General features: G+C 44.4%; 2 protein-coding genes and 1 long non-coding RNA gene across 4 annotated transcripts in view; 1 reads left to right on the top strand and 2 right to left on the bottom strand.

Moving 5' to 3' along the window:
• The window catches only part of LOC112261261 (nascent polypeptide-associated complex subunit alpha, muscle-specific form), a 44,030-nt gene extending 30,240 nt beyond the window's left edge, over positions 1-13,790 (bottom strand). The window contains exon 1 of the mRNA XM_024436511.2: positions 13,534-13,790. The gene's annotated coding sequence lies outside the window, so the exon portion shown is untranslated. The remainder of the gene's footprint in view (positions 1-13,533) is intronic.
• A 1,290-nt stretch (positions 13,791-15,080) lies between these two features.
• On the top strand, positions 15,081-25,630 carry mtmr7b (myotubularin related protein 7b). 2 transcript variants are annotated; one of them, XM_042317063.1, is made up of 14 exons: positions 15,081-15,753; positions 16,394-16,516; positions 17,560-17,722; positions 18,866-19,023; positions 20,209-20,337; positions 20,640-20,774; positions 21,064-21,196; positions 21,378-21,487; positions 21,578-21,703; positions 21,942-21,991; positions 23,242-23,442; positions 23,682-23,816; positions 24,088-24,214; positions 24,575-25,630. In XM_042317063.1, the coding sequence occupies exons 1-14, from the start codon at positions 15,727-15,729 to the stop codon at positions 24,917-24,919; spliced, it is 1,962 nt and encodes a 653-aa protein (XP_042172997.1). In that variant the 5' UTR covers positions 15,081-15,726; the 3' UTR covers positions 24,920-25,630. The 2 variants fall into 2 exon arrangements, with proteins under 2 accessions (XP_042172997.1, XP_042172998.1); XM_042317064.1 differs by having other exon boundaries at positions 24,088-24,254; positions 24,575-24,747.
• LOC121845518 lies at positions 22,516-23,683 on the bottom strand. The gene is made up of 2 exons (XR_006082617.1): positions 23,514-23,683; positions 22,516-23,407 (listed from the first exon to the last, which is right to left on the bottom strand). It is a non-coding gene; the product is annotated as an uncharacterized LOC121845518 (long non-coding RNA).
• Positions 25,631-26,480: the final 850 nt, after the last annotated feature.

The following is a 26,480-nucleotide window of genomic DNA, read 5'->3' on the forward strand; positions in this document are numbered from 1 at the left end:
AACAGTCTCTGGAAATTGGCAAATCGATTGCATAACACACACACACACACACACACACACACACACAAAAGGAAGGATGCTTATGTAAATAAGCAGAGCCCACGCGGATGTGTCCGAGCAAAGAGCAACACACACCCAACACTCATTCTTCCCACAGGGAGAAAATGTAGAGACTTTACACGAAAGGGAGATACAAAGAGAGAACGAGAGGGGGGGATAACTAGAGGAAGAAGGAGAGATTTTGGGTTCTCCCAATAGGTCTCCTTCACCCTACTGTATCTAACTAAGTCTAGAATGAACAAACACGAGATGTTTGACAAGAGCGAAGTTCGGACATCCAACATCCGCCACACATGTTGCAGCTTAGAACTGAAAATCCTTCCAGAACTTTCCCACTTCAATAAGCACATAGTGGTGGGAAGGGAATTAGCCGACATGTCGTTCAGGCAGCAGCTACAGGCAGCAGCTACAGGCAGCAGCTACAGGCAGCAGCTACAGGCAGCAGCTACAGGCAGCAGCTACAGGCAGCAGCTACAGGCAGCAGCTACAGGCAGCAGCTACAGGCAGCAGCTACAGACCAAGTGGTTTAAATTCACTCACACAAAGATCAATGGATGGAAACGTCTAAGGCCTGAAAACTGTCATATTTATGTGGAGAATGGCGTCATCAACCAATCATTCCACGACTTATCTGATTAAATAACGGGTCAATATATAAAAACATTGACTCTGAAGCAACTGCAAAAAAACAAACCATAATCACTACTTTCAGATACATTTTCTTCAAGTCCAGGCAGGTTATAGCGGTGTCGAAAACAATCAGATTTATTTTGATTAAATTAAAAAGGATGCTGAAGAATTCAAAGCCAAGCCAGCATTTCTTATGTTGAAGCTCAGGTCAAAGTTAAAGGCTATGGAATCACAAGATCAGAGGGAAAACACACACAAGGGGATTAGAGTAACTATACTGTTTAGGCGTATGAAGAAACGTTGAGGTAATGTTTGTTTGGTATGATATGAACGTTGAGGTAATGTTTGTTTGGTATGATATGAACGTTGAGGTAATGTTTGTTTGGTATGATATGAACGTTGAGGTAATGTTTGTTTGGTATGATATGAACGTTGAGGTAATGTTTGTTTGGTATGATAAGAACGTTGAGGAAATGTTTCTCCCCGGGATGAGAGCCTGGATTCCTGGTGGCATGCAAATCCTCATATAACCTTTCACTTAGCCATGGAAATGACAGGCAGAGAGAGCTAGGGCGTGTTTGTATGTTGGTGTCTCCTTGTAACCTAGTGAAAATGACATGAACTTCCTTGTCATCAATAACTTTACACAGTTCTTTGAGAACTCTCCCCATCTTTGCATCTTTGATTGACAACATTTCTCTGTAACTAAAATAGTTCTAGCACAGAAAGTTCCAGAACAGAAACCATTTGCAACATTCCAGTGTTGACCAGACTCAAAATACAAGTTCTAATCAATCCTTGTCTGACTGAGAACACAGTTAAGAGTGATAAGTGTCTTTACACCGACAGTGTGTGTGTGTGTGTGTGTGTGTGTGCGCGAGCTACATGGAACCAGCTGTTACTGAGAACACACAGATTTAGTCCTTTATCTCTCCTGGCTCCTCTCATACATGGGCTGGTCAACAGGACAGGGTCTATGGGCTAGTCAACAGGACAGGGTCTATGGGCTAGTCAACAGGACAGGGTCTATGGGCTGGTCAACAGGACAGGGTCTATGGGCTGGTCAACAGGACAGGGTCTATGGGCTGGTCTATGGGCTGGTCTATGGGCTCAACAGGACAGGGTCTATGGGCTGGTCAACAGGACAGGGTCTATGGGCTGGTCAACAGGACAGGGTCTATGGGCTGGTCAACAGGACAGGGTCTATATGGGCTGGTCAACAGGACAGGGTCTATGGGCTGGTCAACAGGACAGGGTCTATGGGCTGGTCAACAGGAGGGTCTTATGGGCTGGTCAGGGTCTTATGGGCTGGTCAACAGGACAGGGTCTCAACAGGACAGGGTCTATGGGCTGGTCAACAGGACAGGGTCTATGGGCTGGTCAACAGGACAGGGTCTATGGGCTGGTCAACAGGACAGGGTCTATGGGCTGGTCAACAGGGTCTACAGGGTCTATGGGCTGGTCAACAGGAGGGTCAGGGTCTATGGGCTGGTCAACAGGACAGGGTCTATGGGCTGGTCAACAGGACAGGGTCTATGGGCTGGTCAACAGGACAGGGTCTATGGGCTGGTCAACAGGGGTCTATGGGCTGGTCAACAGGACAGGGTCTATGGGCTCAACAGGACAGGGTCTATGGGCTGGTCAACAGGACAGGGTCTATGGGCTGGTCAACAGGACAGGGTCTATGGGCTGGTCAACAGGACAGGGTCTATGGGCTGGTCAACAGGACAGGGTCTATGGGCTGGTCAACAGGACAGGGTCTATGGGCTGGGGTCAACAGGACAGGGTCTATGGGCTGGTCAACAGGACAGGGTCTATGGGCTGGTCAACAGGACAGGGTCTATGGGCTGGTCAGGGTCTATGGGCTGGTCAACAGGACAGGGTGGGCTGGTCAACAGGACAGGGTCTTATGGGCTGGTCAACAGGACAGGGTCTATGGGCTGGTCAACAGGACAGGGTCTATGGGCTGGTCAACAGGACAGGGTCTATGGGCTGGTCAACAGGACAGGGTCTATGGGCTGGTCAACAGGACAGGGTCTATGGGCTGGTCAACAGGACAGGGTCTATGGGCTGGTCAACAGGACAGGGTCTATGGGCTGGTCAACAGGACAGGGTCTATGGGCTGGTCAACAGGACAGGGTCTATGGGCTGGTCAACAGGACAGGGTCTATGGGCTGGTCAACAGGACAGGGTCTATGGGCTGGTCAACAGGACAGGGTCTATGGGCTGGTCAACAGGACAGGGTCTATGGGCTGGTCAACAGGACAAGTACATCAAGTGAAGACCAGTATAAATAACCACTGGTGGACTAAATGTTTTGATGAAAGCAATGACTTGGGATGTGGTAGACTAAATGTTTTGATGAAAGCAATGACTTGGGATGTGGTAGACTAAATGTTTTGATGAAAGCAATGACTTGGGATGTGGTGGACTAAATGTACTAAACAGGAGCACACAAATGAAATACATCATGTATTTGAAAGGGACTGCAAAACATCACAGCCAGCTACTTCAAATCTGCCTAATCTTGTTTGAAATACATATTTCAATACTAGGACCACACACACAGTCAACTTATAATGGACCACTCAGCCGGCACTTACCCTCCTCGACAAGGGAACACATTTTTCCCAGGCTGCCCCTGTCAGGCCACCAGAGCTCAGGACCTCTTTGGGGACTAAGGGGCCCTCAGCCCGGCTGGCCTAAAGACCCAGAACCATCATTTAGACCTGGGAGGCCCATTGCTCCACAAGGAGCTAAACGGAAGAAATAGGTCAGTATTCTGTAACTATTTAGACTTGTAACAGAAGAAATAGGTCAGTATTCTGTAACTATTTAGACTTGTAACATACAGTGCATTCAGAAACTATTTATACCCCGTGACTTTTTCCATATTTTGTTACGTTACAGCCTTATTCTAAAATTCATTTAAAAAAAAATTATCTTCTCATTAATCTACCCAAAAATAACACATGACAAAGCAAAAACAGGTTTCAGGTTGGATGGGGAGTGTCGCTGCGCAGTTATTTTCAGGTCTCTCTAGAGGGTTCAAGTCCGGGCTCTGACTGGACCATTCATGGATATTCATAGACTTGTCCCAAAGCCAACCCTGTGTCGTCTTGGCTGTGTGCTTAGGGTCATTGTAATGTTGGAAGGTGAACCTTTTCCTCAGTCTGAGGTCCTGAGTGCTCTGGAGCCGGTTTCCATCAAGGATCTCTCTGTGCTTTGCTCTGTTCATCTTTCCCTCGATCCTGACTAGTCTCCCAGTACCTGCCGCTGAAAAACATCCCCACAGCATGATGCTACACCCACCATTCCGCACTATAGGGATGGTGCAAGGGTTCCTCCAGACATGATGCTTGGCATTCAGGCCAAAGAGTTCAATATTGGTCTCATCAGACCAGAGAATCTTGTTTCTGAAGGTCTGAGAGTCCTTTAGATGCCTTTTGGCAAACTCCGAAGGGCTGTCAAGTGCCTTTTACTGAGGAGTGGCTTCCACCTGGCCACTCTACCATAAAGGCCTGATTGGAGGACTGCTGCAGAGATGGTTGTGCTTCTGGAGCTCTGTCAGTGTGACCATTGGGTTCTTGGCCACCTCCCTGACCAAGCCCATTCTCCTCTGATTGCTCAGTTTGGCCTGGCAGCCAGCTCTAGGGAGAGTCTTTGTGGTTCCAAACTTCTTCCATTTAAGAATGATGGAGGCCACTGTGTTCTTGGGGACCTTCAATGCTGCAGAAATGTTTTGGAACCCTTCCCCAGATCTATGCCTTCGACCTTATGGCTTGGTTTTTGCTCTGACATGCACTGTCAAATGAGGGACCTTATATAGACAGGTGTGTGCCTTTCAAAATCATGCCCAATCAATATAATTTACCACAAGTGGACTCCAATCAAGTTGTAGAAACATCTTAAGGATGATCAATTGAAACAGGATGCACCTGACCTCAATTTCACATCCCATAGCAAAGGGTCTGAAGACATATGCAACTAAGGTATTTCTGTTTATTATTTTTTATAAATTTGCAAAAAAAAACTAAAAACCTGTTTTGATTTGTCATGAGGTAAAAAAAAAAGTAATTTAAATCAATCAAAAACTGGAAAAAGGGAAGGGGTCTGAATGAGGCATACAATAAGGCTATATGGTGAAAAGGTAGACAATGGTATTTTAAGTAGGTATTTAGACTACACAAATGCAACATCTACCATTCACCACCAACCACACTGAGCCATTAGACCACATTCTCAATTATGTGGTGGGTGTAAACATTTAAGCTAAGTGCTCGACAAGCCACCCAGCAAGCATTAGGCCTAGTGGTTAGAGGGGGTATTCCAGACCGCCTGGGGAGGCTGTGACATCTATTCCCCCTGGAGTCATTCAGAGTCCTCACATAGCTCAGCTGTTAGCTTCAACCGAGGCAGACTATCAGACTAAACAAATAGCTCGCAGGTGGGTCATAACAGTCCATCTCCCCCTCAACAGACCACAACATTGTGGAACGTTTAGATAGAAATACAGTACGAAGGACATTCATGCCTCTCTGGCATGTATACTGAAAAAAAATATGCAACAATTTCAACGAGTTACAGTTCATATACGGAAATCAGTCAATTGAAATGAATATCAGGCCCGAATCTATGGATTTCACATGACTGGGTATGGGCACAGCTAATCAGAATGAGTTTTTCCCCACAAAAGGGTTTTATTACAGACAGAAATGCTTCTCAGTTTCATCAGCTGTCCGGGTGGCTGGTCTCAGATGATCCCACAGGTGAAGAAGCCAGATTTGGAGGTCCTGGGCTGGCGTGGTTACACCTGGTCTGTGGTTGAGAGGCCTGTTGGATGTACTGCAACCGCTCTGGTGGACATTCCTGCAGTCAGCATGTCAATTCCACGCTCCCTCAAAACTTGAGACATCTGTGGCATTGTGTCGTGTGACAAAACTGCACATTTTATTGTCCCCAGCGCAAAGTGCACCTGCGTAATGATCATGTTTAATCAGCTTCTTGAGATACCACACCTGTCAGGTGGATGAATTATCTTGGCAAAGGTGAAATGCTCACTAACAGGGATGTAAACACATTGGAGCACAACATTTTAGAGAAATAAGCTTCATGTGCACATGGAACATTCTGGGGATACTTTATTTCAGCTCGTGAAACATGGGACCAACACTTTACGTGTTGCGTTTACATCACATCAACTCTATCCATGACATTTCTATCTGCAAAGTTCCACACCGTTCGCCCGCTGAAAGTGCACCAGTATTTCGTCTTGCCTGCCTAGCGAACACATCACTGTATACTAAGCTGTACGCAAGTTTAGTTTGGAGATCGGAATAAAATTACAGTCTTTGTGTGAGTGAAACATGACCGAACTAAGTGAGCAGCTATATCGGATGTCTCAGTGCTCTGCCAGTGAGCGAGGGAGTCAGAGAGACGCAACATACCACTCTAACAGGCATGTTGAGTCTACACCGGACCCACCTAACGTGATTGCACCGTATCAGGTTTTTATGAGACGCCATTAACCTGCCAATGAGACTGAACCCAGAGGAAGCGGTCAAAGAAAGACGGTTGCCATTTTGTGCTCCTCCAGCCAAAACGGAATGGAACTAAACTCAGGTGTAGGTAAACAAACAGCTGGACTATTTGGAATGTACTACAAAATGCAAGTACCAGTGTTTCCCCTAGGATTTCTTTCAGCAGTGGTGGCAGAGTTAGCGGGGCAGGGAATAGGGTTTTCCGGGGGCACACATCTACATTATAAATAAAATAAATATACAGTGCCAACGGAAAGTATTCAGACCCCTTGACTTTTTACGTTACAGCCTTTATCTAAATTGGATTAAATAAAACAATTTCCTCAGCAATCTACACACAATACTGCATGATGACAAAGCGAAAAGTTTTTTCGAAATGTATTAAAAACAAACAAAAAAATATACATAAGTATTCAGACCCTTCGCTGTGAGACTCGAAATTGAGCTCAGTTGCATCCTGTTTGCATTGATCATCCGTGAGATGTTTCTACAACTTGATTGGAGTCCTCTTGTGGTAAATTATATTGATTGGACATGATTTTGAAAAGGCACACACCTGTCTATATTAGGTCCCTCAGTTGACAGTGCACGCCAGAGCAAAAACCAAGCCATGAGGTCGAAGGAATTGTTCGTAGAGCTCAGAGACAGGATTGTGTCGAGGCACAGATCTGGGGAAGGGTACCAAGACATTTCTGCAGCATTGAAGGTCCCCAAGAACACAGTGGCTTCCATCATTCTTAAAAGGAAGAAGTTTGGAACCACAAAGACTCTTCCTAGAGCTGGACGCCTGGCCAAACTGAGCAATTAGGGGAGAAGGGCCTTGGTCAGGGAGGTGAACAAGAACCCGATGGTCACTCTGACAGAGCTCTTGAGTTACTCTGTGGCGATGGGAGAACCTTCCAGAAGGACAACCATCTCTGCAGCACTCCACTAATCAGGCCTTTATGGTAGAGTGGCAAGAAAGAAGCCACTCCTCAGTAAAAAGGCACATGACAGCCCACTATGAGTTTGCAAAAAGGCACCTATACTTATTTTCCACCATAATTTGCAAATAAATTAATTAAAAATCCTACAATGTGATTTTCTGGATTTTTTTCCCTTCTCATTTTGTCTATCATAGTTGAAGTGTACCTATGATGAAAATTACAGGCCTCTCTCATCTTTTTAAGTGGGAGAACTTGCACAATTGTTGGCTGACTACATACTTTTTTGCCCCACTGTGTGTGTGTGTGTGTGTGTGTATATATATATTATATACACATATTTCAATTTCAATCAAATTTAATCAATTTTTGAATATGGCTGTAAAGTAAAGGGGTCTGAATACATTCCGAAGGCACTATCTATAAATATATTTATTTTGTTGCGGTGGCGGCTTCGATTTAGCAGCGGCGGTGTGTTTCTGCTAAATGCATACAGGGGAAACACTGAGGGACCATTCATTTTGAGTGACCCTGGTGCAATTCCTCGCCACAAACATCCACGATGCAGCGTTCTCCACCTGGCATAGCCTACGCGGCTTGGGTGGCTGCTTAGAATGCCTGACGGGTTACGGACCCAAAATAGACCAGAGTGAGGGGATGGAGTCAACACAGACAGTAGAGTGTGAGGAGGAAGAGTGATAACTCCCTAAATGGTAGCACTAAAACAGGACAAGCAGCTAATACATCATATCTATAGAGAGCTCTAATCTATACTACGGCTAGTAAACTATAACTCCCCTGTCTCAATGCTTAGGATCAGTAAACAGTCAAGAGAAATTAGACCAAAAATGACAAAAATACATTTAAAAAAATTGAATTTTAAACTGGAACAACAAGTTGCTGGCTGTTTTGGTACAGTGGGTAAGACAACTTGATCTATGACTTTTAAGAGTAAAACAGTAAATATTGTAACAATGGGAGAGGCTTGGCCTCCATTAATGAAAAATGTAACTAGATTTAACAGTTTAACTCTTTACATAGCTAAATTCCAGGGTAAACAAAGAATTGAACGTCTGGTAAGACCTCTTAAGATACAATGATGCCATCAATCAGAAATGGCTATTGCATAACTCAACAAGCCCAGGCAAAGTTATATGAGTTTGAATAAGGAGTGGCTATGTTGGCCTTGCTTGTTGCAGTCTTGACAGTTGATTAAAGTGCAATGCAATGCATAAGACACACATGTAACAGTCGGGGAAAGTTACCACCCTATGGCTAAGGATGGGGCTCTGACTGTTACTATCATAAACATGGTGTCAGTGTTTTCATCCAGATTAACTTCAAAAAGTCTGAGCGCGTCATACGAGAGAGACAACAGGAAAATGTAAATGAACAACGAGGAGTCTCGTCAAATATAGTTTGAGCGGTCTGATCTTCAAAAGTGCGTCAGGATTGAGCCATCAACCTTAGCAGCAATCAATTGAAAACAAGTCTGTTTTCTGTTAACAAATGTTAGGAAATGTTTTGTTTTCAGTGCCAAACTAATAGAAATGTTCATGGGCTAATGTGTGTTTATTACTGTGTAACTTGGTTCAAGTCTATCTATCATGGCTTGTCTTGAAAAGGAGACACGTTCTTGGAGCCACTGTGTATGTAGCCGACGGTTAGTTCAGTCTGAGGCTGTGTGGTGGTCTGTTGTCCTGAAGAGCTGAGTAGAAACAGATATGGTAACTAGCCCCCTGGGGTAACAGCTTAGACATTCATATACACAACTCCAGCAGAACACTCCTGAGCGGTGCCTCGGCTCTCACGGCTTCGCGGCCTCCCAATGGGTCCACACGGGTGTGCTTGGGTCTCCTCCATCACTAGAGGACTGCGCCTCACTGCTTGGCCAGCTACACCGCCATGTTGTGGGGGTCTACCTGAGTCATCCTGTCAGTCTTGTCTCAAAGATTAAGCCGTGCAAGTCTTAGTACACACGGCCGGTAAAGTGAAACGTCAAATGGGTCATTAAATCAGTTAGGGTTCCTTTGATTGCTCAAACATTACTTGGATGACTGCAGCAGTTATAGAGATAATAAACGTCAACGGGTGCTGACCTTTGGGGATGCGAGCACTTATTCAGACCCATGCAGGGTACTCTCGGGCACCACAAACACTTTTGGTGACTATAACTTTGACGTCTAATTTGAATGTCTGCCCTATCAACTTTCAATGGTACTTTCTGTGCCTACCATGGCGATGGGGAATCTGGGTTAGATTCCAGGGAGGGAGCCTAAGAAACAGCTACCACATCCAGGAAGGAAGCGGGCGGGCAAATTACCCACTCCGACTCGGGGAGGTAGTGACGAAAAATAACAATACAGGACGAGGCCCTTCAGTTGGAATGAGTACATTTTTAATTCTTTAATGATCTATTACTTATGTGTAGAAGTTGCATTTCACCGTGGTCAGAAACCTTCTGAAAGTGTCATTAATTATGTTGAATGTTAAATTTGACTTCCTGTTGTGTTTTGTCCTATGGGGTGACATACTGTCCTATGGGGTGACATACTGTCCTATGGGGTGACATACTGTCCTATGGGGTGACATACTGTCCTATGGGGTGACATACTGTCCTATGGGGTGACATACTGTCCTATGGGGTGACATACGGTCCTATGGGGTGACATACGGTCCTATGGGGTGACATACTGAAGGGAAAAAAGGTGATGTCTTGAACAAAATGTAAAAATTATTGTTAAGCATGAGGCAGGTAACATCATCATAATGTACACAATCTAAATGTTGGTCAAATGACTGAATGTTCCTCAAAATGAGAATCGGGAGACGCTTGGTTCCCATCATTACACAAGTAAACTGTGTTTTTCAAAAGTATTTCCAGAATATGAATACCGATTTGAAAACATAAGTAACGAATAATAAGTAAAATAATTGTCTTGTCTATTTTAGAATCATGAAACCTTTAGCCCTATATTAGCATAGATTATGACGTCATATCAGAAGACAAATTCAAGGCTCTAACGCAGGAAATGGTAGTCGGAGGTGGCAGAACATTTAGAATTATTTAGACAACTGAACTCGGGAAAAAAAAGAAACCTCCCTTTTTCAGGACCCCGTCTTTCAAAGATAATTCATAAACATCCAAATAACTTCACAGATCTTCATTGTAAAGGGTTTGAACACTGTTTCCCATGCTTGTTCAATGAACCATAAACGATGAATGAACATGCACCTGTGGAACGGTTGTTAAGACACTAACAGCTTACAGACGGTAGGCAATTAAGGTCACAGTTATGAAAACTTAGGATACTAAAAAGACGCATTTCTACTGACTCTGAAAAACACCCAAGGAAAAATGCCCAGGGTCCCTGCTCATGTGCGTGAACGTGCCTTAGGCTTGCTGCAAGGAGGCATGAGGACTGCAGATGTGGCCAGGGCAATAAATTGCAATGTCCGTACTGAGACGCTTAAGACAACGCTACAGGGAGACAGGATGGACAACTGACCGTCCTCGCATTGGCTGACCACGTGTAACAACACCTGCACAGGATCGGTACATCACACCTGCGGGACAGGTACAGGATGGCAACAACAACTGCCTGTGTTACACCAGGAACGCACTATCCCCCCCATCAGTGCTCAGACTGTCCGCAATAGGCTGAGAGAGGCTGGACTGAGGGCTTGTAGGCCTGTTGTAAGGCAGGACTGGCAAAAAGTGCTCTTCACTGACGAGTCGCGGTTTTGTCTCACCAGGGGTGATGGTCAGATTCACGTTTATTGTCAAAGGAATGAGAATTACACCAAGGCCTGTACTCTGGAGCGGGATCGATTTGGAGGTGGAGGGTCCGTCATGGCCTTGGGCGGTGTGTCACAGCATCATCGGACTGAGCTTGTTGTCATTGCAGGCAATCTCAACGCTGTGCATTACAGGGAAGACATCCTCCTCCCTCATGTGGTACCCTTCCTGCAGGCTCATCCTCACATGACCCTCTGGCATAACAATGCCACCAGCCATACTGCTCGTTCTGTGTGTGATTTCCTGCAAGACAGGAATGTCAGAGTTTTACCATGGCCAGTGAAGAGCCCGGATCTCAATCCCATTGAGCACGTCTGGGACCTGTTGGATCGGGGGTGAGGGCTAGGACCATTCCCCCCAGAATTGTCCAGGAACTTGCAGGTGCCTTGGTGGAAGAGTGGGTAACATCGCACAGCAAGAACTAGCAAATCGGGTGCAGTCCATGAGGAGGAGATGCACTGCAGTAGTTCATGCAGCTGGTGGCCACACCAGATACTGACTGTTGCTTTTGATTTTGACCCCCCTTTGTTCAGGGACACATTATTCCATTTCTGTTCATCACATGTCTGTGGAACTTGTTCAGTTTATGTCTCAGTTGTTGAATCTTGTTATGTTCATACAAATATTTACACATGTTAAGTTTGCTGAAAATAAACACAGTTGACAGTGAGAGGACGTTTCATTTTTTGCTGAGTTGGTTTATTTAACTTTAATTTTAGAAAAAAATAGTTTTCCACTTTCGTTTTGGCCAAATGGCAACTACCCATATGTACGGAGTATGCCTACCCCATCACCCTCTATCTCCCTCTCATCCCCCTTCACTCAGGTAGTCAAACAGAAGGCGTATTCATCACAGACAGCCTGCCCTTTCTCCACTGCAGTGAGAGAGTATTTAGTTTAACCTCCAGGTTTACCCTATAGTCCCTCAGGCAGTGCAAAGAGGAGACATTGCCGCAGTGGCAGCCAAGAGCTCTACACACACACACACACACACACACACACACACACACACACACACACACACACCACTCCCTCTTCCGCCTAGTCCAAGCCATCGGTGTGATGCGATGGCATGGACATTATGTCATGATGTAATTCTTGTCTCAGCAGCCCAGAAGATGATGCCGTTATGGCAGGAATGCCCAGTCATGACTAACTGACCATGTATTGACCCTGGGATAAACCCAGGCTTGGCATAACACACCTTCTACGTCAATGCACAAAGGAAGGGTACTGACTGTACATAGTGAATGTTCAGGTAAAAGGTTAGAAGGTTCAATATCAACATAGAGCTTTTGAATACCCTGGCTCCAAACACTAATCTACGTCAAGCTGGACTAGCGTCCTGTCCAGAGGGTGTACTTGTACATCAAGCTGCCTCATGCTACAGACACAGGAGCTGGACTAGCATCCTGTCCAGAGGGTGTACTTGTACATCAAGCTGCCTCATGCTACAGACACAGGAGCTGGACTAGCATCCTGTCCAGAGGGTGTACTTGTACATCAAGCTGCCTCATGCTACAGACACAGGAGCTGGACTAGCATCCTGCCCAGAGGGTGTACTTGTACATCAAGCTGCCTCATGCTACTGAAACAGGAGCTGGACTAGCATCCTGTCCAGAGGGTGTACTTGTACATCAAGCTGCCTCATGCAACTGAAACAGGAGCTAGACTAGTGTCCTGTCCAGAGGGTGAACTTGTACATCAAGCTGCCTCATGCTACTGAAACAGGAGCTGGACTAGCATCCTGTCCAGAGGGTGTACTTGTACATCAAACTGCCTCATGCTACTGAAACAGGAGGAGATAGACTCCAGCCCCTAGGGCCCTTCTGGCTCAGACAAGGCTTACTTTATTACTTTTGTATACTGCAAGTCAATAATCTATTCATTGCCACTGGCAGCATATTGTATTGTAGATCTCCTGACAGGCGTAGATTATCTGAGGCTATAGTAGGATCATCCAGATGTAGTGTTTAACTCAAAACCATTATGCTCTTGACATTTCACTGTTTAGTTAGGTGAGTGTTTGACATCTTGTGATCAAAGAGTGGGGAATGAAATCACTTGAATACTTTCATTCACTAATGATGACAACAGGGATACCACCAACGGGTGTAGACTGCTGAACAGAGGTGTACAGTTAGACAGAGGACAAGCAGCTACACACACACACACACACACACACACACACACACACACACACACACACACACACACACAGGGTTACTGGCGCACATTTTAACAAAACACATTCAATGCTGTATTTTTATTGAGCAAGTTTACTTAACCCAACCCATATCTGTTTCTACTCAGCTCTTTAAGACAACAGGCCACCACACAGCCTCAGACTGAACTAACTGTCGGCTACATACACAGTGGCTCCAAGAAAGTGTCTCCTTTTCAAGACAAGCCATGATAGATAGACTTGAACCAAGTTACACAGTAATAAACACACATTAGCCCATGAACATTTCTATTAGTTTGGCACTGAAAACGAAACAAACATTTGTTAGCAAATAACAAGAGTTTTGTTTACAACTGAACGTTACAACAGCACGTTAGTCAAAAGGGCAAAACTTACCAGAGACTCCACGACAAGACCGAGGCCAGAGAAATGCCAAAGTCATGCAATCCGTTCTCTGCACTATTCACCTGTGCAGACTATGGCGTCATTGTAACCTTTTTAACCTTCACGAAATTCAGATGAAAATGCAGGATTATATAGATTAGTTGGTGACGTCCTATAATCATAAGAAAAAAATGATAAAAACCGGGCATATTGAACTGAAAAGTTGGTTTAGCAGCCTCTTATGGTGGTGGTATGCTATGCTGCAGGCAGAGGTCATTTCTCAATCTTGGCTGCCATCTAGTGGGCAAATACAGTTGGTGTCAAATAAGCGCCATTGGTCAGAATACAGTATAGAGTTGACTGGATTACACATAATACAAGCATGGCTTTCCCCATAAAAATAAAAAGGTGAAATAATAGAAATGTTGAACTATTCTATTGGAGAATTATCTTTGAATTGCAATTGATGGGTTACAGGCTTAACCATCATACAAACATGTGTATTTCATGGATCTAACCGTTGGAGAAATTGTGCATCTTTATCAGATTCTTGGAATAGGTAGAAATGCTCTCTAGTCCTTGGCACACATTCTTATTTTGTGAACCACTCAAACTTTAAAATATATACCTAATCTAATCATACAATTTCCCCAATTCCTCCAAAATTCCAACCGATCACAGGCTAACATGGCATAATAGGTTGAAGTTCCATGTAATAACTTTGTTTCTGAGCAGGTTTACATTCTAATAACATTTTCTGACAAAAACAAATAAACAATAATTAGGAACTCCATTTACTGTTGAGTTAGAACAGTGGAATACACACTTCACCAGTTCTAAATCTGGTTGTGCCGCAGCAGGTTTTGTCCTGTTAAATCGGTCATTGAAAGTCACGAGTGGCGCAGCGGTTCTCAGTGCGAACAGCGTCATCACAGATCCTGGTTTGATTCCAGGCTGTATCACAACCGGCCGTGATTGAGAGTCCCATAGGACGGCGCACAATTGGCCCAGCGTCGTCCGGGTGTGGCCGTGGTAGGCTGTTATTGTAAATAAGAATTTGTTCTTAACTAACTTGCCTAGTTACATAAAAGTATTTTTAAAAACTGACAGTCATTCAAATTAGCCATGTCAGCGAGCAATTTTTAGATTGGTAAATTAGTCTAGCCAGCTATCTGAATTTGTAGTACTCATGGCCGACTCTGGGTGTGATTTCTTCCACTTCCACATGAAAGCATGTATTTCTCCCACCATGTCTGAAAGCACGTAAACACTCAACCTGAAAGCAGAATAAAGATTAACGAGGCTAAACGGCAAAATACACTCACACATTTAAATTGGGCCATTCGTCTCAAAATGTAAATGTATTCTTTAGAAGACTTTATTTTTTTATTTGTTTTAATAGCCCTGGGATATGAGCTGATCGCCTTCCGAAGTTTACATTTAAAATGGTTAGGGTAAGGTTAGGATTTAGGGTTGGAACGTCCCAAAGATCTCGTATAGCACTGGTCCCTGCCTGAGCTCCACCGGCTCATCGCTCAGTGATGTGCGCAGGCGCCGTTGGGAGGTAATGGCCGTGTTCGAGAGGATCAAAATCGCAAAGTATCATGGGTAAATTTTGACTGAATGATCTACAATTAGTAGTGAGTCATTATTTATGATGGAACGTGATTTGTAGATAGTTCAATCCGCAGTCGCCTGCAGTCATTTGATGCTCTCGAATACGGCCAATACTTGCCAATAAGATCCATGTTGTTGTGTTTCCACTAGATAGCACAGCCACAAAGTTATGTCGTAAAAATGTATGAAAACAAAAATGAGAATTTTGGTCTTCATTCAAGGTTAGGGTTAGGCATAATGTTCGCAGCGTGGTTAAAGTTACGGTTAAGGTCAAGTTTAAAATAACATTTTAAGAAGATAAATTGTAGAAATAGGTGGGGTTTATGAGTTTGTAGCTGGGGTAACTAGTGACGACCGTGTTGTCATAATAACCATCCGTACCCGAGTGGGTGCAGGGTGATTCTCCTATTGTACAGAATAGGATAGGGGGAACCATGGCATACTTGCGAGGCGCCCCATCTAATATCCAACGCACAGAGAATATGAATTCTGCGCGATTTTTGTGCTGAGCCAAGATCCTATATTTTTAAAACACAAAACCAGGACCTCGGATTATTTCTACACGCACCATTTTGATCGAAGAGGTCCATGATGGAGCACATCCGAACGCCAAAGGTAAACCAACCCTATATTTTAATTTCCATCCTATTCTTTGAGTTGAGTTAATCCTGTTCCTAAATGAAACCGCATTTCAGTTGCGTCTTCTAAAGATGTGACAACGTTGCTGATTCGTGCCATCCCCTTTCTCATGTATCCAACACATTCAGGGTTCCTGAAAATATAACAATTATACTCTCCGCAATGTATTTTCCTGGTTAAACCGTTGCAAAAATGAACACTCAAAAACATAGCTCATATGATGGCATGCCTGTAAATCTTGACATTAGAATTTGCACAATCCGTTTCATTCTTGTCCTGGCTTCTTGATGTTTATTCTAGTCTGCCGCGGGCATGTCTCCGCTGTGGATTCTAGCATAAAGGCAATAGGCCTCAATAAGGACACATTGTTACAGAATCCTGCGGTAGGTTACTTATATTAAACAGTTATAACATTCCAGAATCTCAGACATTCATATCTACAACGACAACATGTGAAAACATTGAGTTCTATAATAACCTTGTTTTTATGAGAAGATATGCCTCCACCAACACAGTCATTCACACACATTCAGTACATTGTAGCCTATAGATATGATTACATTCCGTTTTGACCCCATTTATACTTGTGTGTGTGTTTGTGTCTGTGGCCCTATAGGTGGAGAATGTCCGCCTGATTGACCGTACGGCCCCTAGGAAAGCCATGGTGGGGACGCTGTACCTCTCCGCCACACACACCATCTTCGTGGAGAACAACCCAGAGACACGCAGAGAGACTTGGGTAGGAGCTAGGAAGTGATACCAGTTGTTTCAACAGACCCCATTCTGACACAAGACCTATCACAAGTCGTCTGGTCTGACACTGTTCTGACACAACTCCCCCTATCTACCCTGTGTGTGGCTTCCTTCCTGCCTTCTCAGAAAGATAGTATTGATTTGCTCCGGCACTTTGGAGACTCACCTCAAGTCAATGGACCTTATCCAATACATTTCCTCTTTAATGGATATCTCCTTCATACACATGATGTGAGATTTGTCGGTGTATTTAGGCCTTCTGAAGTGAACAGGAGTGGAACCCTTTTCTCAGGGCCGGATTCCAGAACAGGCACAGATGGTTGGGGCCCCCCTGGAGGTCGTGGGCCACCAGATAGCATATGATAGCAACATTTGTTAAATTACGGGAAATCAGCTTTAAAATCTTCTAAATTGTCTCACAGCCTCACGAAAAAATGTGTAGAATAGCAGGAAATTAGCTTTAAAACTAAAAAACAAATTCTCAGCCTCATAATGTGAACAAAAGCATGATGAGCTATAAAATAGCACATTTTCTTCCCAGCCCCATATCAACAAAGTGTAGAAATGCAGGAAATTGGCTTTAAAACTGCAACGTGTTCTCTTATCCCCATAAAAACTATAGTTTAGTAAAAATGTAATTTGTCAGTTATTAAATGCATTGCTTATCATAACACTAAATTAATACTTATGTAGTAATGTCTGCTGTCCATTATTGACAGACGACTGCTGCGGTTGAGTAATCTGAGTGAAAAGTTTTTTAAAAAGTTGCCTACCCTTCCACTTCCAGAATTGTTATATTTTCAACTTAGCAATAGATGCCACTGTGACAGCCGGCCCCCTTACCATTGGCCCTAACCCTTCGATATTTGCATATCTGAGGGATCTGGATAGGTATCAGCAGTATAGTGGTAGAGCTTCCACCATATTGCCATCCCCTTACAGATCTGCAAACGTCAAAGGGTTAGTTGTTGCCAAGGAGAGGGGAGTGAATTGGGACCGTCTGTGAGAGTTCTCGGTTGTCATTGACAGGTGCTCCACAGCATGGTGGCCAGTGTGGAGCGGCCGCCAACCACCCCTTCAGGAAGCCACCTGGTTGTCCACACTAAGAACTTCCAGGTGGTTCAGCTGCTCATCCCCCAGGAGAGGGACGCCATGGATGTCCAGGCCTCGCTGGCACGCCTCTCTCGCCCAGGTGAGAGAGACTATCACCTTTCAGAACCCATTCACCTGGGTCCTGTTCAGTAGGGACACAACTCTTTGAACTGGAATGGAACAAGGAGGTACTGCCAGGAATATACCACCTGGCCACTGCTGGTTTGCCTCTGAAGTTAAACAGGGTTGGTCCTGGATGGGAGACCAGATGGTGCTAGAAGTTGTATTGGAGGGCCAGTAGGAGGCACTTTTTCCTCTGGTAAAAAAAAATATAAAATATATATATATATAGTAGGAGGCACTGTTTCCTCTGGTAAAAAATGATAAAATATATATATATATATATGGTAGGAGGCACTTTTTCCTCTGGTAAAAAAAAAATGATATATATATATATATATATATATAGGAGGCACTGTTTCCTCTGGTAAAAAAAATAAAATATATATATATATATAGTAGGAGGCACTGTTTCCTCTGGTATATATATATATATATATATATATATATATATATATTATCATATAGGAATGAATCCTGAATATTTCCTATATATATATATATATATATATATATATATATATATATATATATATATATATATATATATATATTATGTGTAGTGGTTAAATGAATCTGAAGGCACTTTTTCCTCTGGTAAAAAATAAAAAAATATATATATATAGTAGGAGGCACTGTATTGTGTTATCATACGATAAGTCATATTGTGTCGTGGTTACATGAATCTGAATCATTTATTGTGTCGTGGTTACATGAATCTGAATCATTTATTGTGTAGTGGTTAAATTAATCTGAATCATTTATTGTGTAGTGGTTAAATTAATCTGAATAATTTATTGTGTAGTGGTTAAATTAATCTGAATCATTTATTGTGTAGTGGTTAAATGAATCTGAATAATTTATTGTGTAGTGGTTAAATGAATCTGAATTATTTATTGTGTTGTGGTTAAATGAATCTGAATCATTTATTGTGTAGTGGTTAAATGAATCTGAATCATCGTATGATCCTTTGATAGACTGCTGTATTGTTTCTCTGTTGTCCACAAGAGATTTACTGTGAGCTCTACTGCTCGTCCTTCAATACGATCCCAAAATGATTTTAGCTGATTTTAACATGATTAATGATCAAATATGATCATTTGTTTCTATCTGTTTTGCCCAGAGAAATATAGCGAGCTCTACTGCTTGTCCATCAATCCCAACGCTAACAAGGAGGAGAGGGAGGAGTCCTGGAGTTTCCTAGACCTGCAGGCGGACTACAGACGCATGGGTGTGCCCAACAACCTCTGGGTCAGCACGCCAGCCAACAGCGAGTACAGGGTTAGTAGTATTACAGTCCTCTTTGGTTTTAACCACTATAGTCCTAATCAGATAGTGAGTACAGGGTTAGTACAGTCCTCTGTTGATTTTTCTGGTTTTGATAGAGTATTGAGTTAGTTATAGTCCTGATCTGATGTTGAGTACTGGGGTTGTTCAGTCTGGGTCTGATATTGAGTATTGGGTTAGTAGCAGGGGTTGGAACTGAAATAATTTTCCAATCGTTTCGTTCTGAACAGAATAGAAAAAAAATAGTTTCATTCCACTGTTCTGGCCAGCAAAATAACGTTCTCAACCGGTTCCAAGCCAAACAAAGAACCAGTTTATATCGTTCCTTTGTGTTCCTTTTTTAACCTGTGAAATCAACAGTTTTTAACAGTTAGCTCATAAAATTACTTCGCCAATCAGTGTGGATAGAGTAGGCAAGCTAGTTGTTTACATGCATGATGGACAGACAAGTGTAGCCTATGGCGCAACATGCTACTGAAATTTTGTGGGTGGGGAGAGTGAGAGAGAGAGAGAGAGAGAGCGAGGGTTGAGGAGGAGGAGGCTTGAAGCGAAGTTATGACTTGCATGATCTGAATTATCCACAGAATTATACCTAGGAGGAGCAGCTTCCATGGAGGAACTTTGAATGTTCTTTGAGCTAGCTAGCTAACAAGCTTGTGTGTGTGCAGAGCGGCACCAGAATTATAAACATCTTACTATGTTGCAGTTAATAAATCCAACGTGACACGTGATAACTAGCCTTAAATGATCAGCATTGAAAAAGTTCATCCATTCTTCTCTAGCCAATTAAAAATCTCTCTCCCCATCTTCTGAATCAAGCTTGCAACGTCAATACAGTAGCCTATGCTTTGTAGGGTGGAGTTAGCCAAACAAGCACACGCACAGGCAAAGATTTTCAGTTTGCAGGCAGACACTGGACTACGTTTGAATGACAGAGTAAGGGCTTTACATAGGCGTTTTGTTGTGGGACTAGAAAGAGAAAAAAAATGCCTGGAAACGTAAAATAACGTTATTAACCGGTTCTGTTCCGGAACAGTTGGGTTCATTTTTGTTCTAGGTTCCGTTTCTGTTCCTTGACATTTTTTGCTATTTTTCGGTTTTCTGTTCTGTGAACCGGTTCCAACCACTGGTTAGTAGTATAGTCCTCCTCTTCTAAAGACTTTCTCTCTCTGCCTGCAGGTGTGTGATACGTACCCATCAGAGCTGTTTGTGCCAAAGTCGGCCACACCTCCAGTCATCGTGGGGAGCTCTAAGTTCCGGAGCCGAGGGCGTTTACCTGTCCTGACGTACTTCCACCAGGATACCCTAGTGAGTGGATGGGGCAATACTATCTGGGTCAATGGTGTGGGTTGACTCTGGAGAACAGTTGTTTTATGTTTGTTTCGTTTAGGTGATTCGTCATGTTTAATTCTTATACCTGAACCAGTCACGGGTCGGAATATTGTGTTTTCTGTTTAAAAATGTCAAATGACTTTCATGACTGTTTAAATGTGGGCTTTCGCTTGGCATGCCAAGACACACGCAGGATACTAGCACTGTATGAGTAGTGTTAAAATCTGAGCTGGATGTCATCACCAGTCACTTCAGCCTCTGACCCCTTCTTCTCCCAGGCTGCTATCTGCCGCTGTAGTCAGCCCCTGTCCGGCTTCAGCGCTCGCTCCCAGGAGGATGAACAAATGCTGGAGGCCATCATGAAGTCCAACCCGGGCAGCGACTACATCTACGTGGTGGACACCAGGCCAAAGGTCAGAGGTCACCATAGATAGACCCCGGGGTCAGGAAGTGTTGATATACTGTAACCTATAGGTCAAGAGCGTTGGGCCAATAACCGAAAGGCCACTGGTGCGAATCCACGAGCCAACTAGGTGAAAAGTCTGTTGACGTGCCCTTGAGCGAGACACTTAACCCTAATGGCTCCTGTAAGTCGCTCTGGATAAGAGCGTCTGTTTATAGACTAAAATGTAACATGTAATGATGTCGTCAACAGTACGTATTTGACTGTATTGTGTTATAATGATGATCATCGCTCTCCAGTTGAATGCGATGGCCAACCGGGCGGCTGGAAAAGGCTATGAGAACGAGGACCACTACGCCAACATCAAACTGCAGTTCATCGGCATCGAGAACATCCACGTGATGAGGAACAGCCAGCAGAAGATCAGTGACGGTAATGAGTTCCTCTTTCCCTTCCAACCACGGCCGACGTTCTACTGAACGTCAGTCAGTATTTCTACTCAGTTCACGCACATAGTTGTCAGGTTCATGCATTCCTTTAGGTTGGCTTGTGAATGTCCCACATTGTATGTGTGTATGCATGACTGACCTCTCTTCCTGTGTTGACCCTATAGTGGGTGAGCTCAAGACTCCCTCCATGGGCGACTTCCTGTGGGGGCTGGAGAGCTCCGGTTGGCTGAAGCACATCAAAGCCGTGCTGGACGCAGGCGTCTTCATCGCCAAGGTGATACACACTGGGCAGGGTGCGCGAGCACATACACACACACACAATGGGTATAAATTTCAATAATGTCATACTGTGATGTGTGTGTAGGCGGTTGCGGAGGAGGGTATCAGTGTGGTGGTCCACTGTTCGGACGGTTGGGACAGGACGGCCCAGGCCTGCTCTGTAGCCAGTGTTCTCCTGGAGCCTTACTACAGGACTATGAAGGGACTCATGGTAAGGCTTTAGCTTCCGTTCATCACACACTATCTACAGCCTACGTCATGGCACGTACAGACCCTCTTCTACTGTGATCCAATCCAGAGAGAGAGTTGGCACACGTGGGGCCAGTTGTCCGGACCGTGGCGTCTCCATGAAGTATGTGCTTTAGTCCAGGACATCGTCTCGGTCTGGGAAACTGGCCCGTCGAGTGAAAGAAAGACTTCATCTCTTCTTCCTGTCTTTTATCTTTTAGCTGCTAATCGAGAGGGACTGGGTGTCGTTCGGTCACAAGTTTTCACACAGGTCAGTCCGTCCCACACGTTTGTCTAAGAACCCAACTCTTAACTCTACCGTTTGGTAGAATGAAGGTCCCTGCAGTGCCATGCATTTTACCTTCTCAAGTAGAGTCCTTCATCAGAACGAGAAGTGCATTTGTCACAGACAACATACGGCATGTCCGACCTACGAACCGTGTCCGCCGCCAGCGCTTTCAGATCCTCTCGCCACGTGTTCCCGCCATGTGTGCTACGCTCAGGTCAGATCATAACCCCTGTGAAATTCAGCTGCTTTAGCAGCGACTATCCGTCTCGGGTTTCAGTTAGGATTGGTGAAGTAGAGTTATTCTACATCTTTGAGGTGTTCCACTCCAGTCTGTGCATGTTCTCTTATCAGCTAAAGTCATTGGCTAGATTAAAAAGGCACCTGACCTTGATGCAGTTGCCTAGAGGCATTACTGTTTAACCAGTGGGGTATAAAATTGCCATGACAACGCCCCAGGATGACCTATTTGTTCTGTGGTGGAAATTCAACACCAGGGACACCTGAAGCCTATCTTAAAATGAATCACTCTTTATTATCAGCAAGCTGGAGAGGTTACAACAACCTCTGCACACCGTACAGGTCTATTAGAAGCTCCGCTGGGGCGGTCCCAGCAGTTGTCTAATAAACGGCTATACACAGACAAGTTATATTTGCATGATTTAGCATAATTACTTCATCACTACCAGTGATTGAGCTGAGCAATACCTCAGCTCAGCTGTGACTGAGCAATACCTCACGAGGCTCTCGGTCTCTGCGATACCTCGGTTGTTCCCATAGCAATATTCTGGGCATACTGCCAAGTTGAGGAACAGTGATAGTGAGGATTCCTCCATACACGATCAGTCAGTCACATGCATGAACCTTTCTAATTAGTTATTAGAAAGTAGCATTGAGTCGATACATAACACTTCCCTCACAGTTCTTTAAATCTGCTTAAAAGGGGCAATCAGCAGTTAAAAAATGTAAGCTTCTTTTTCTCTAACGTTTGTAAACAAAGAGAACGTAAACAAACACTATGTAGCCTCCAAACATGGTTAAAACTATAATTTTGTTATCAAGAACGGTCATTCCTCGCATCCATAGCTCTGTCTATGAATTTGAGAGGGGTTACATCCCTCAGCTTTTCACCAAACCAGGGGCAGGGAGACCACTTTGTTATTGTTTCTACTGCTGATTGCCACTTTAAACCCCTTATGAAAGTGTTTTAAGCCGCAGTCTTCCCTTCTCTGCAGGTACAACCATCTGGAAGGTGATCCTAAGGAGGTGTCCCCGGTGATAGACCAGTTCCTGGAGTGTGTGTGGCAGCTGTCAGAGCAGTTCCCCTGTGCCTTTGAGTTCAACGAGCGCTTCCTGGTTCAGCTGCACAGACACGTCTACTCCTGCCAGTACGGCAACTTCCTGGGCAACAGCCAGAAGGAGAGGAGGGACATGGGGTGAGACTGAGGGCGCCAATGTGACGGAGGTAGTTCAGTGAACCGTGCTTGTGTTACACGAATAACCTTACCTGAGGCGTGAATACTTGTGTTAGCTCAGCGGGCTAACAACCTTGTGGTTCATAAGGCCGCTACAATCCCATTCCATGCAGGTCTCTGCCTTTCTTACAGCAAGCTCTTCTGTACTGTAACCCCTCTCATGTATCGCATCTGGTGTGGTTTTCTCCAACGTTGGTCAGGTTGCGTGAGAGGACTCACTCCCTGTGGCCCCAGCTGTGGAAGGACAGGGCACAGTACGCCAACCCCTTGTACAGGGCTGACCACACCCAGACTCAGGGGATTCTACGGCCAAACACCACCCCCTACTGCTTCAAGTGAGTTACTGCACCCTCTCAGTAGACTCACTGGGAAAACGAGTGAAAAAGCTAGGACTGGGACACTGAATGGTTTTTATTTACTTTGTGTCTTTGGGTACATCTGAGACGAAGGGTTGTGGGTTAAAACCCATCAGATGGAAGCCTGTTGTAGAAAGCACTTTACTTTGTAGTACAGTTTAGATCCGGAGGGTTTGTTCAATAGTTGTATTACGGTTTAGATCCAGAGTGTTTGTTCAATAGTTGTAGTACAGTGTATCTTGTCTCCAAGGATGTGGAAGGGCATGTATAACCGTGTGGAGAAGAGCTCTCCCCCACGCCAGACGCCCACCGACTTACTGACAGCCGTCAGGGAGGAGACTCAGCAGCTGGAGGAGGAGCTGACCAATCACCAGGAGGTAGCACCGGGAGGGACGGCCCAACCGGGCACCAAACAAGGCATACAGACACGCTCGCGTAACGCTCCCAATGAACGCTGCTCTTTAAGGCCAATTTACAAGTTTATCAATGTATCATTATTAATTACTATTAACTAGTTTATGCAGTTTTAACAACTATATCGTTGGGTTTTTACAGGGGAGGGGGCAAACACCATCAAGCCAAAGAAAATGTGTCTCAGAGGGGCGTTCAACAGGAGGGTTTCTGTTACATGTACAGTAGTCTGCTAGTAGTCTATAGACATAGTGATTCATTCATATTCTATCCCAGACTTACCAGTAACACTTGTCTTTTCATTTTTTCATCTGTCCATCTTCCAGAGGATTGCAGTCCTGACAAAAGCGGATCAAACTAAGGGTAATGCGGGTCAGAGGAAGATCAACAAAGTGTGTGAGGAAGAATGCAGGCCAGGCGGACTGGCTCCTCCCACTGGAGATGGCCCCTTCACTAGCCCCCCTCAGGGCTATTCTCCCTCCCAGGGGGGGCCCCCGGGCTCGGCTATGACCCTGCCCTTGGGGCCCCCCAAGGGTCCTGGCCCTGACTCCGACGACCTCTCCTCGGCTTGCAGCGACATGGAATCGGGTGTGGCCGACCTCAGCAGCCACTCCTCCAGCGGCGGCGACGACAACAAGGACCCCGACGAGGCCGTCTACTGCACGGCCTGAGCGAAAATGGCAATCAATGAGGGGCTTGTCGGAGGGGGGTTGCCTTGTTGACGAAGGCACTTTGCATTGACAATTGAATATCACAGAGGTCTCTGTTTTGACGGGGCCAATTGGACTGGATTTTACTTGTGATTCTTTTGTTTTGTTTTGTGTGTAGTTAGTATCGGTGCACAACGTGAGCACCTGCCGGGTATTGTGGTAACACTGGGTAGCCGTAGTGGATGTTTGAACCCCATACTAGTGTAAAATGTGAACAAAAATATTCCAGGACCAAACGTTTACAGCAAAGGCAAAATTCTGGTGTGTGCAATATTTTGTCTTAAGCTATTATGTTGAGTTACAATGTACTACTGTACAACATTTTAAAACAGGAAAAAAACTAAATGTACATTTGTTTGTACTTTCCTTCAGACCAATGCATTACATTGGTCGCACCAAGTAGGACTACCCCTACGAAATCTATTTGTCCCTTCTGAAGTCTGAACAAGCATAGAGGCTACAATGTGTCCCAGTGGTATATCATGGTCGTGATCAGGAGGCAAAAAAAACTTCCGAAAACTATTAAACGTTTCACTACGTTCTGCACTTATGAACACGACCCAGATAACACTGTCAAACACAGCACATGTTCTTGGTACATTTATCACCACCCAGTCTAGTTATGTTTACTGTCCCGTTCCAATAACCTGCCTTCTCACACAAATGAAGAAACACCACACTTCTCAACTAGCCTGGATGAACAGAAATGTCACGCGTTGCCATGACTAGGCTTTTATTTGGTCTTGAAATGAAGTGAACGTTGCTGCTTATTAGTAATGAATGGAGAGACTTACTCTTTCCTTTGGAAAGCCCATTGAACTGCGGTGACCTTTTCAGATGGTTATTCCCATTGCTGTGTATATTTAACTGTGTATACGAGTGCAGTCACTAGCGCTGTAGTATGAACACTTAGGACACATTAGAAACGTTCCAATATCAACACCAGCGCACCACTTAGAATGCATGGCCAACACATTGGTTCAATCTGAATGGGATGTGGGTGTGGATATTGGACCTCAAAATCTCTTTGTGATAGGTAGCATTAGCTAGCCTGTGTGCCATTCTGTTTCTGTCCTCTTGCCAACGGCCTACAGACGGGTTAGCTGACAACAGCACGAAAAGATGTGTGTGCGCTTCAAAGGGGCAGAAAGCCGTGTGTTGTTAAGGTTCTGGATGGACAGATCACTAGCAACAATGACAAACTGCCATGTGGGGGGATCGCAGGTGGCTCGTTTCATCTTGTTCTTGATACCATGTCTTGTTTTGATCTATGCTAATATGGCTAACATTTGCTAGCTAGCTAACCAACAACTGTAACAATGTATTTGAGAGACAAATACTCATTGTGGAACTTTATTTATGTTTTCAATAAACATTGGAGACTAAATATAGTTTACATGTTGTCAACAATCTAAGCCAACCGTGTCCGTTTTGCCCCATAGTTGTGCACGTGTCGGTTTTGTTGCTAAACAACCAACCAGTCTATGGAATGGTCATGGCTTGACAATGAGCAATGGAGTTG

Source organism: Oncorhynchus tshawytscha, unplaced genomic scaffold, assembly GCF_018296145.1.
Source record: "Oncorhynchus tshawytscha isolate Ot180627B unplaced genomic scaffold, Otsh_v2.0 Un_contig_210_pilon_pilon, whole genome shotgun sequence".
NCBI lineage: Eukaryota > Metazoa > Chordata > Actinopteri > Salmoniformes > Salmonidae > Oncorhynchus > Oncorhynchus tshawytscha.

Excerpts from the sequence above, each read along its gene's own strand:
- mtmr7b (XM_042317063.1), top strand. The coding sequence starts at position 15,727 with ATGATGGAGCACATCCGAACGCCAAAG. Across the intron at positions 15,754-16,393 it reads AGCACATCCGAACGCCAAAG|GTGGAGAATGTCCGCCTGAT; the intron begins GTAAACCAACCC and ends GTGGCCCTATAG. Across the intron at positions 20,338-20,639 it reads ACTTCCACCAGGATACCCTA|GCTGCTATCTGCCGCTGTAG; the intron begins GTGAGTGGATGG and ends TTCTTCTCCCAG.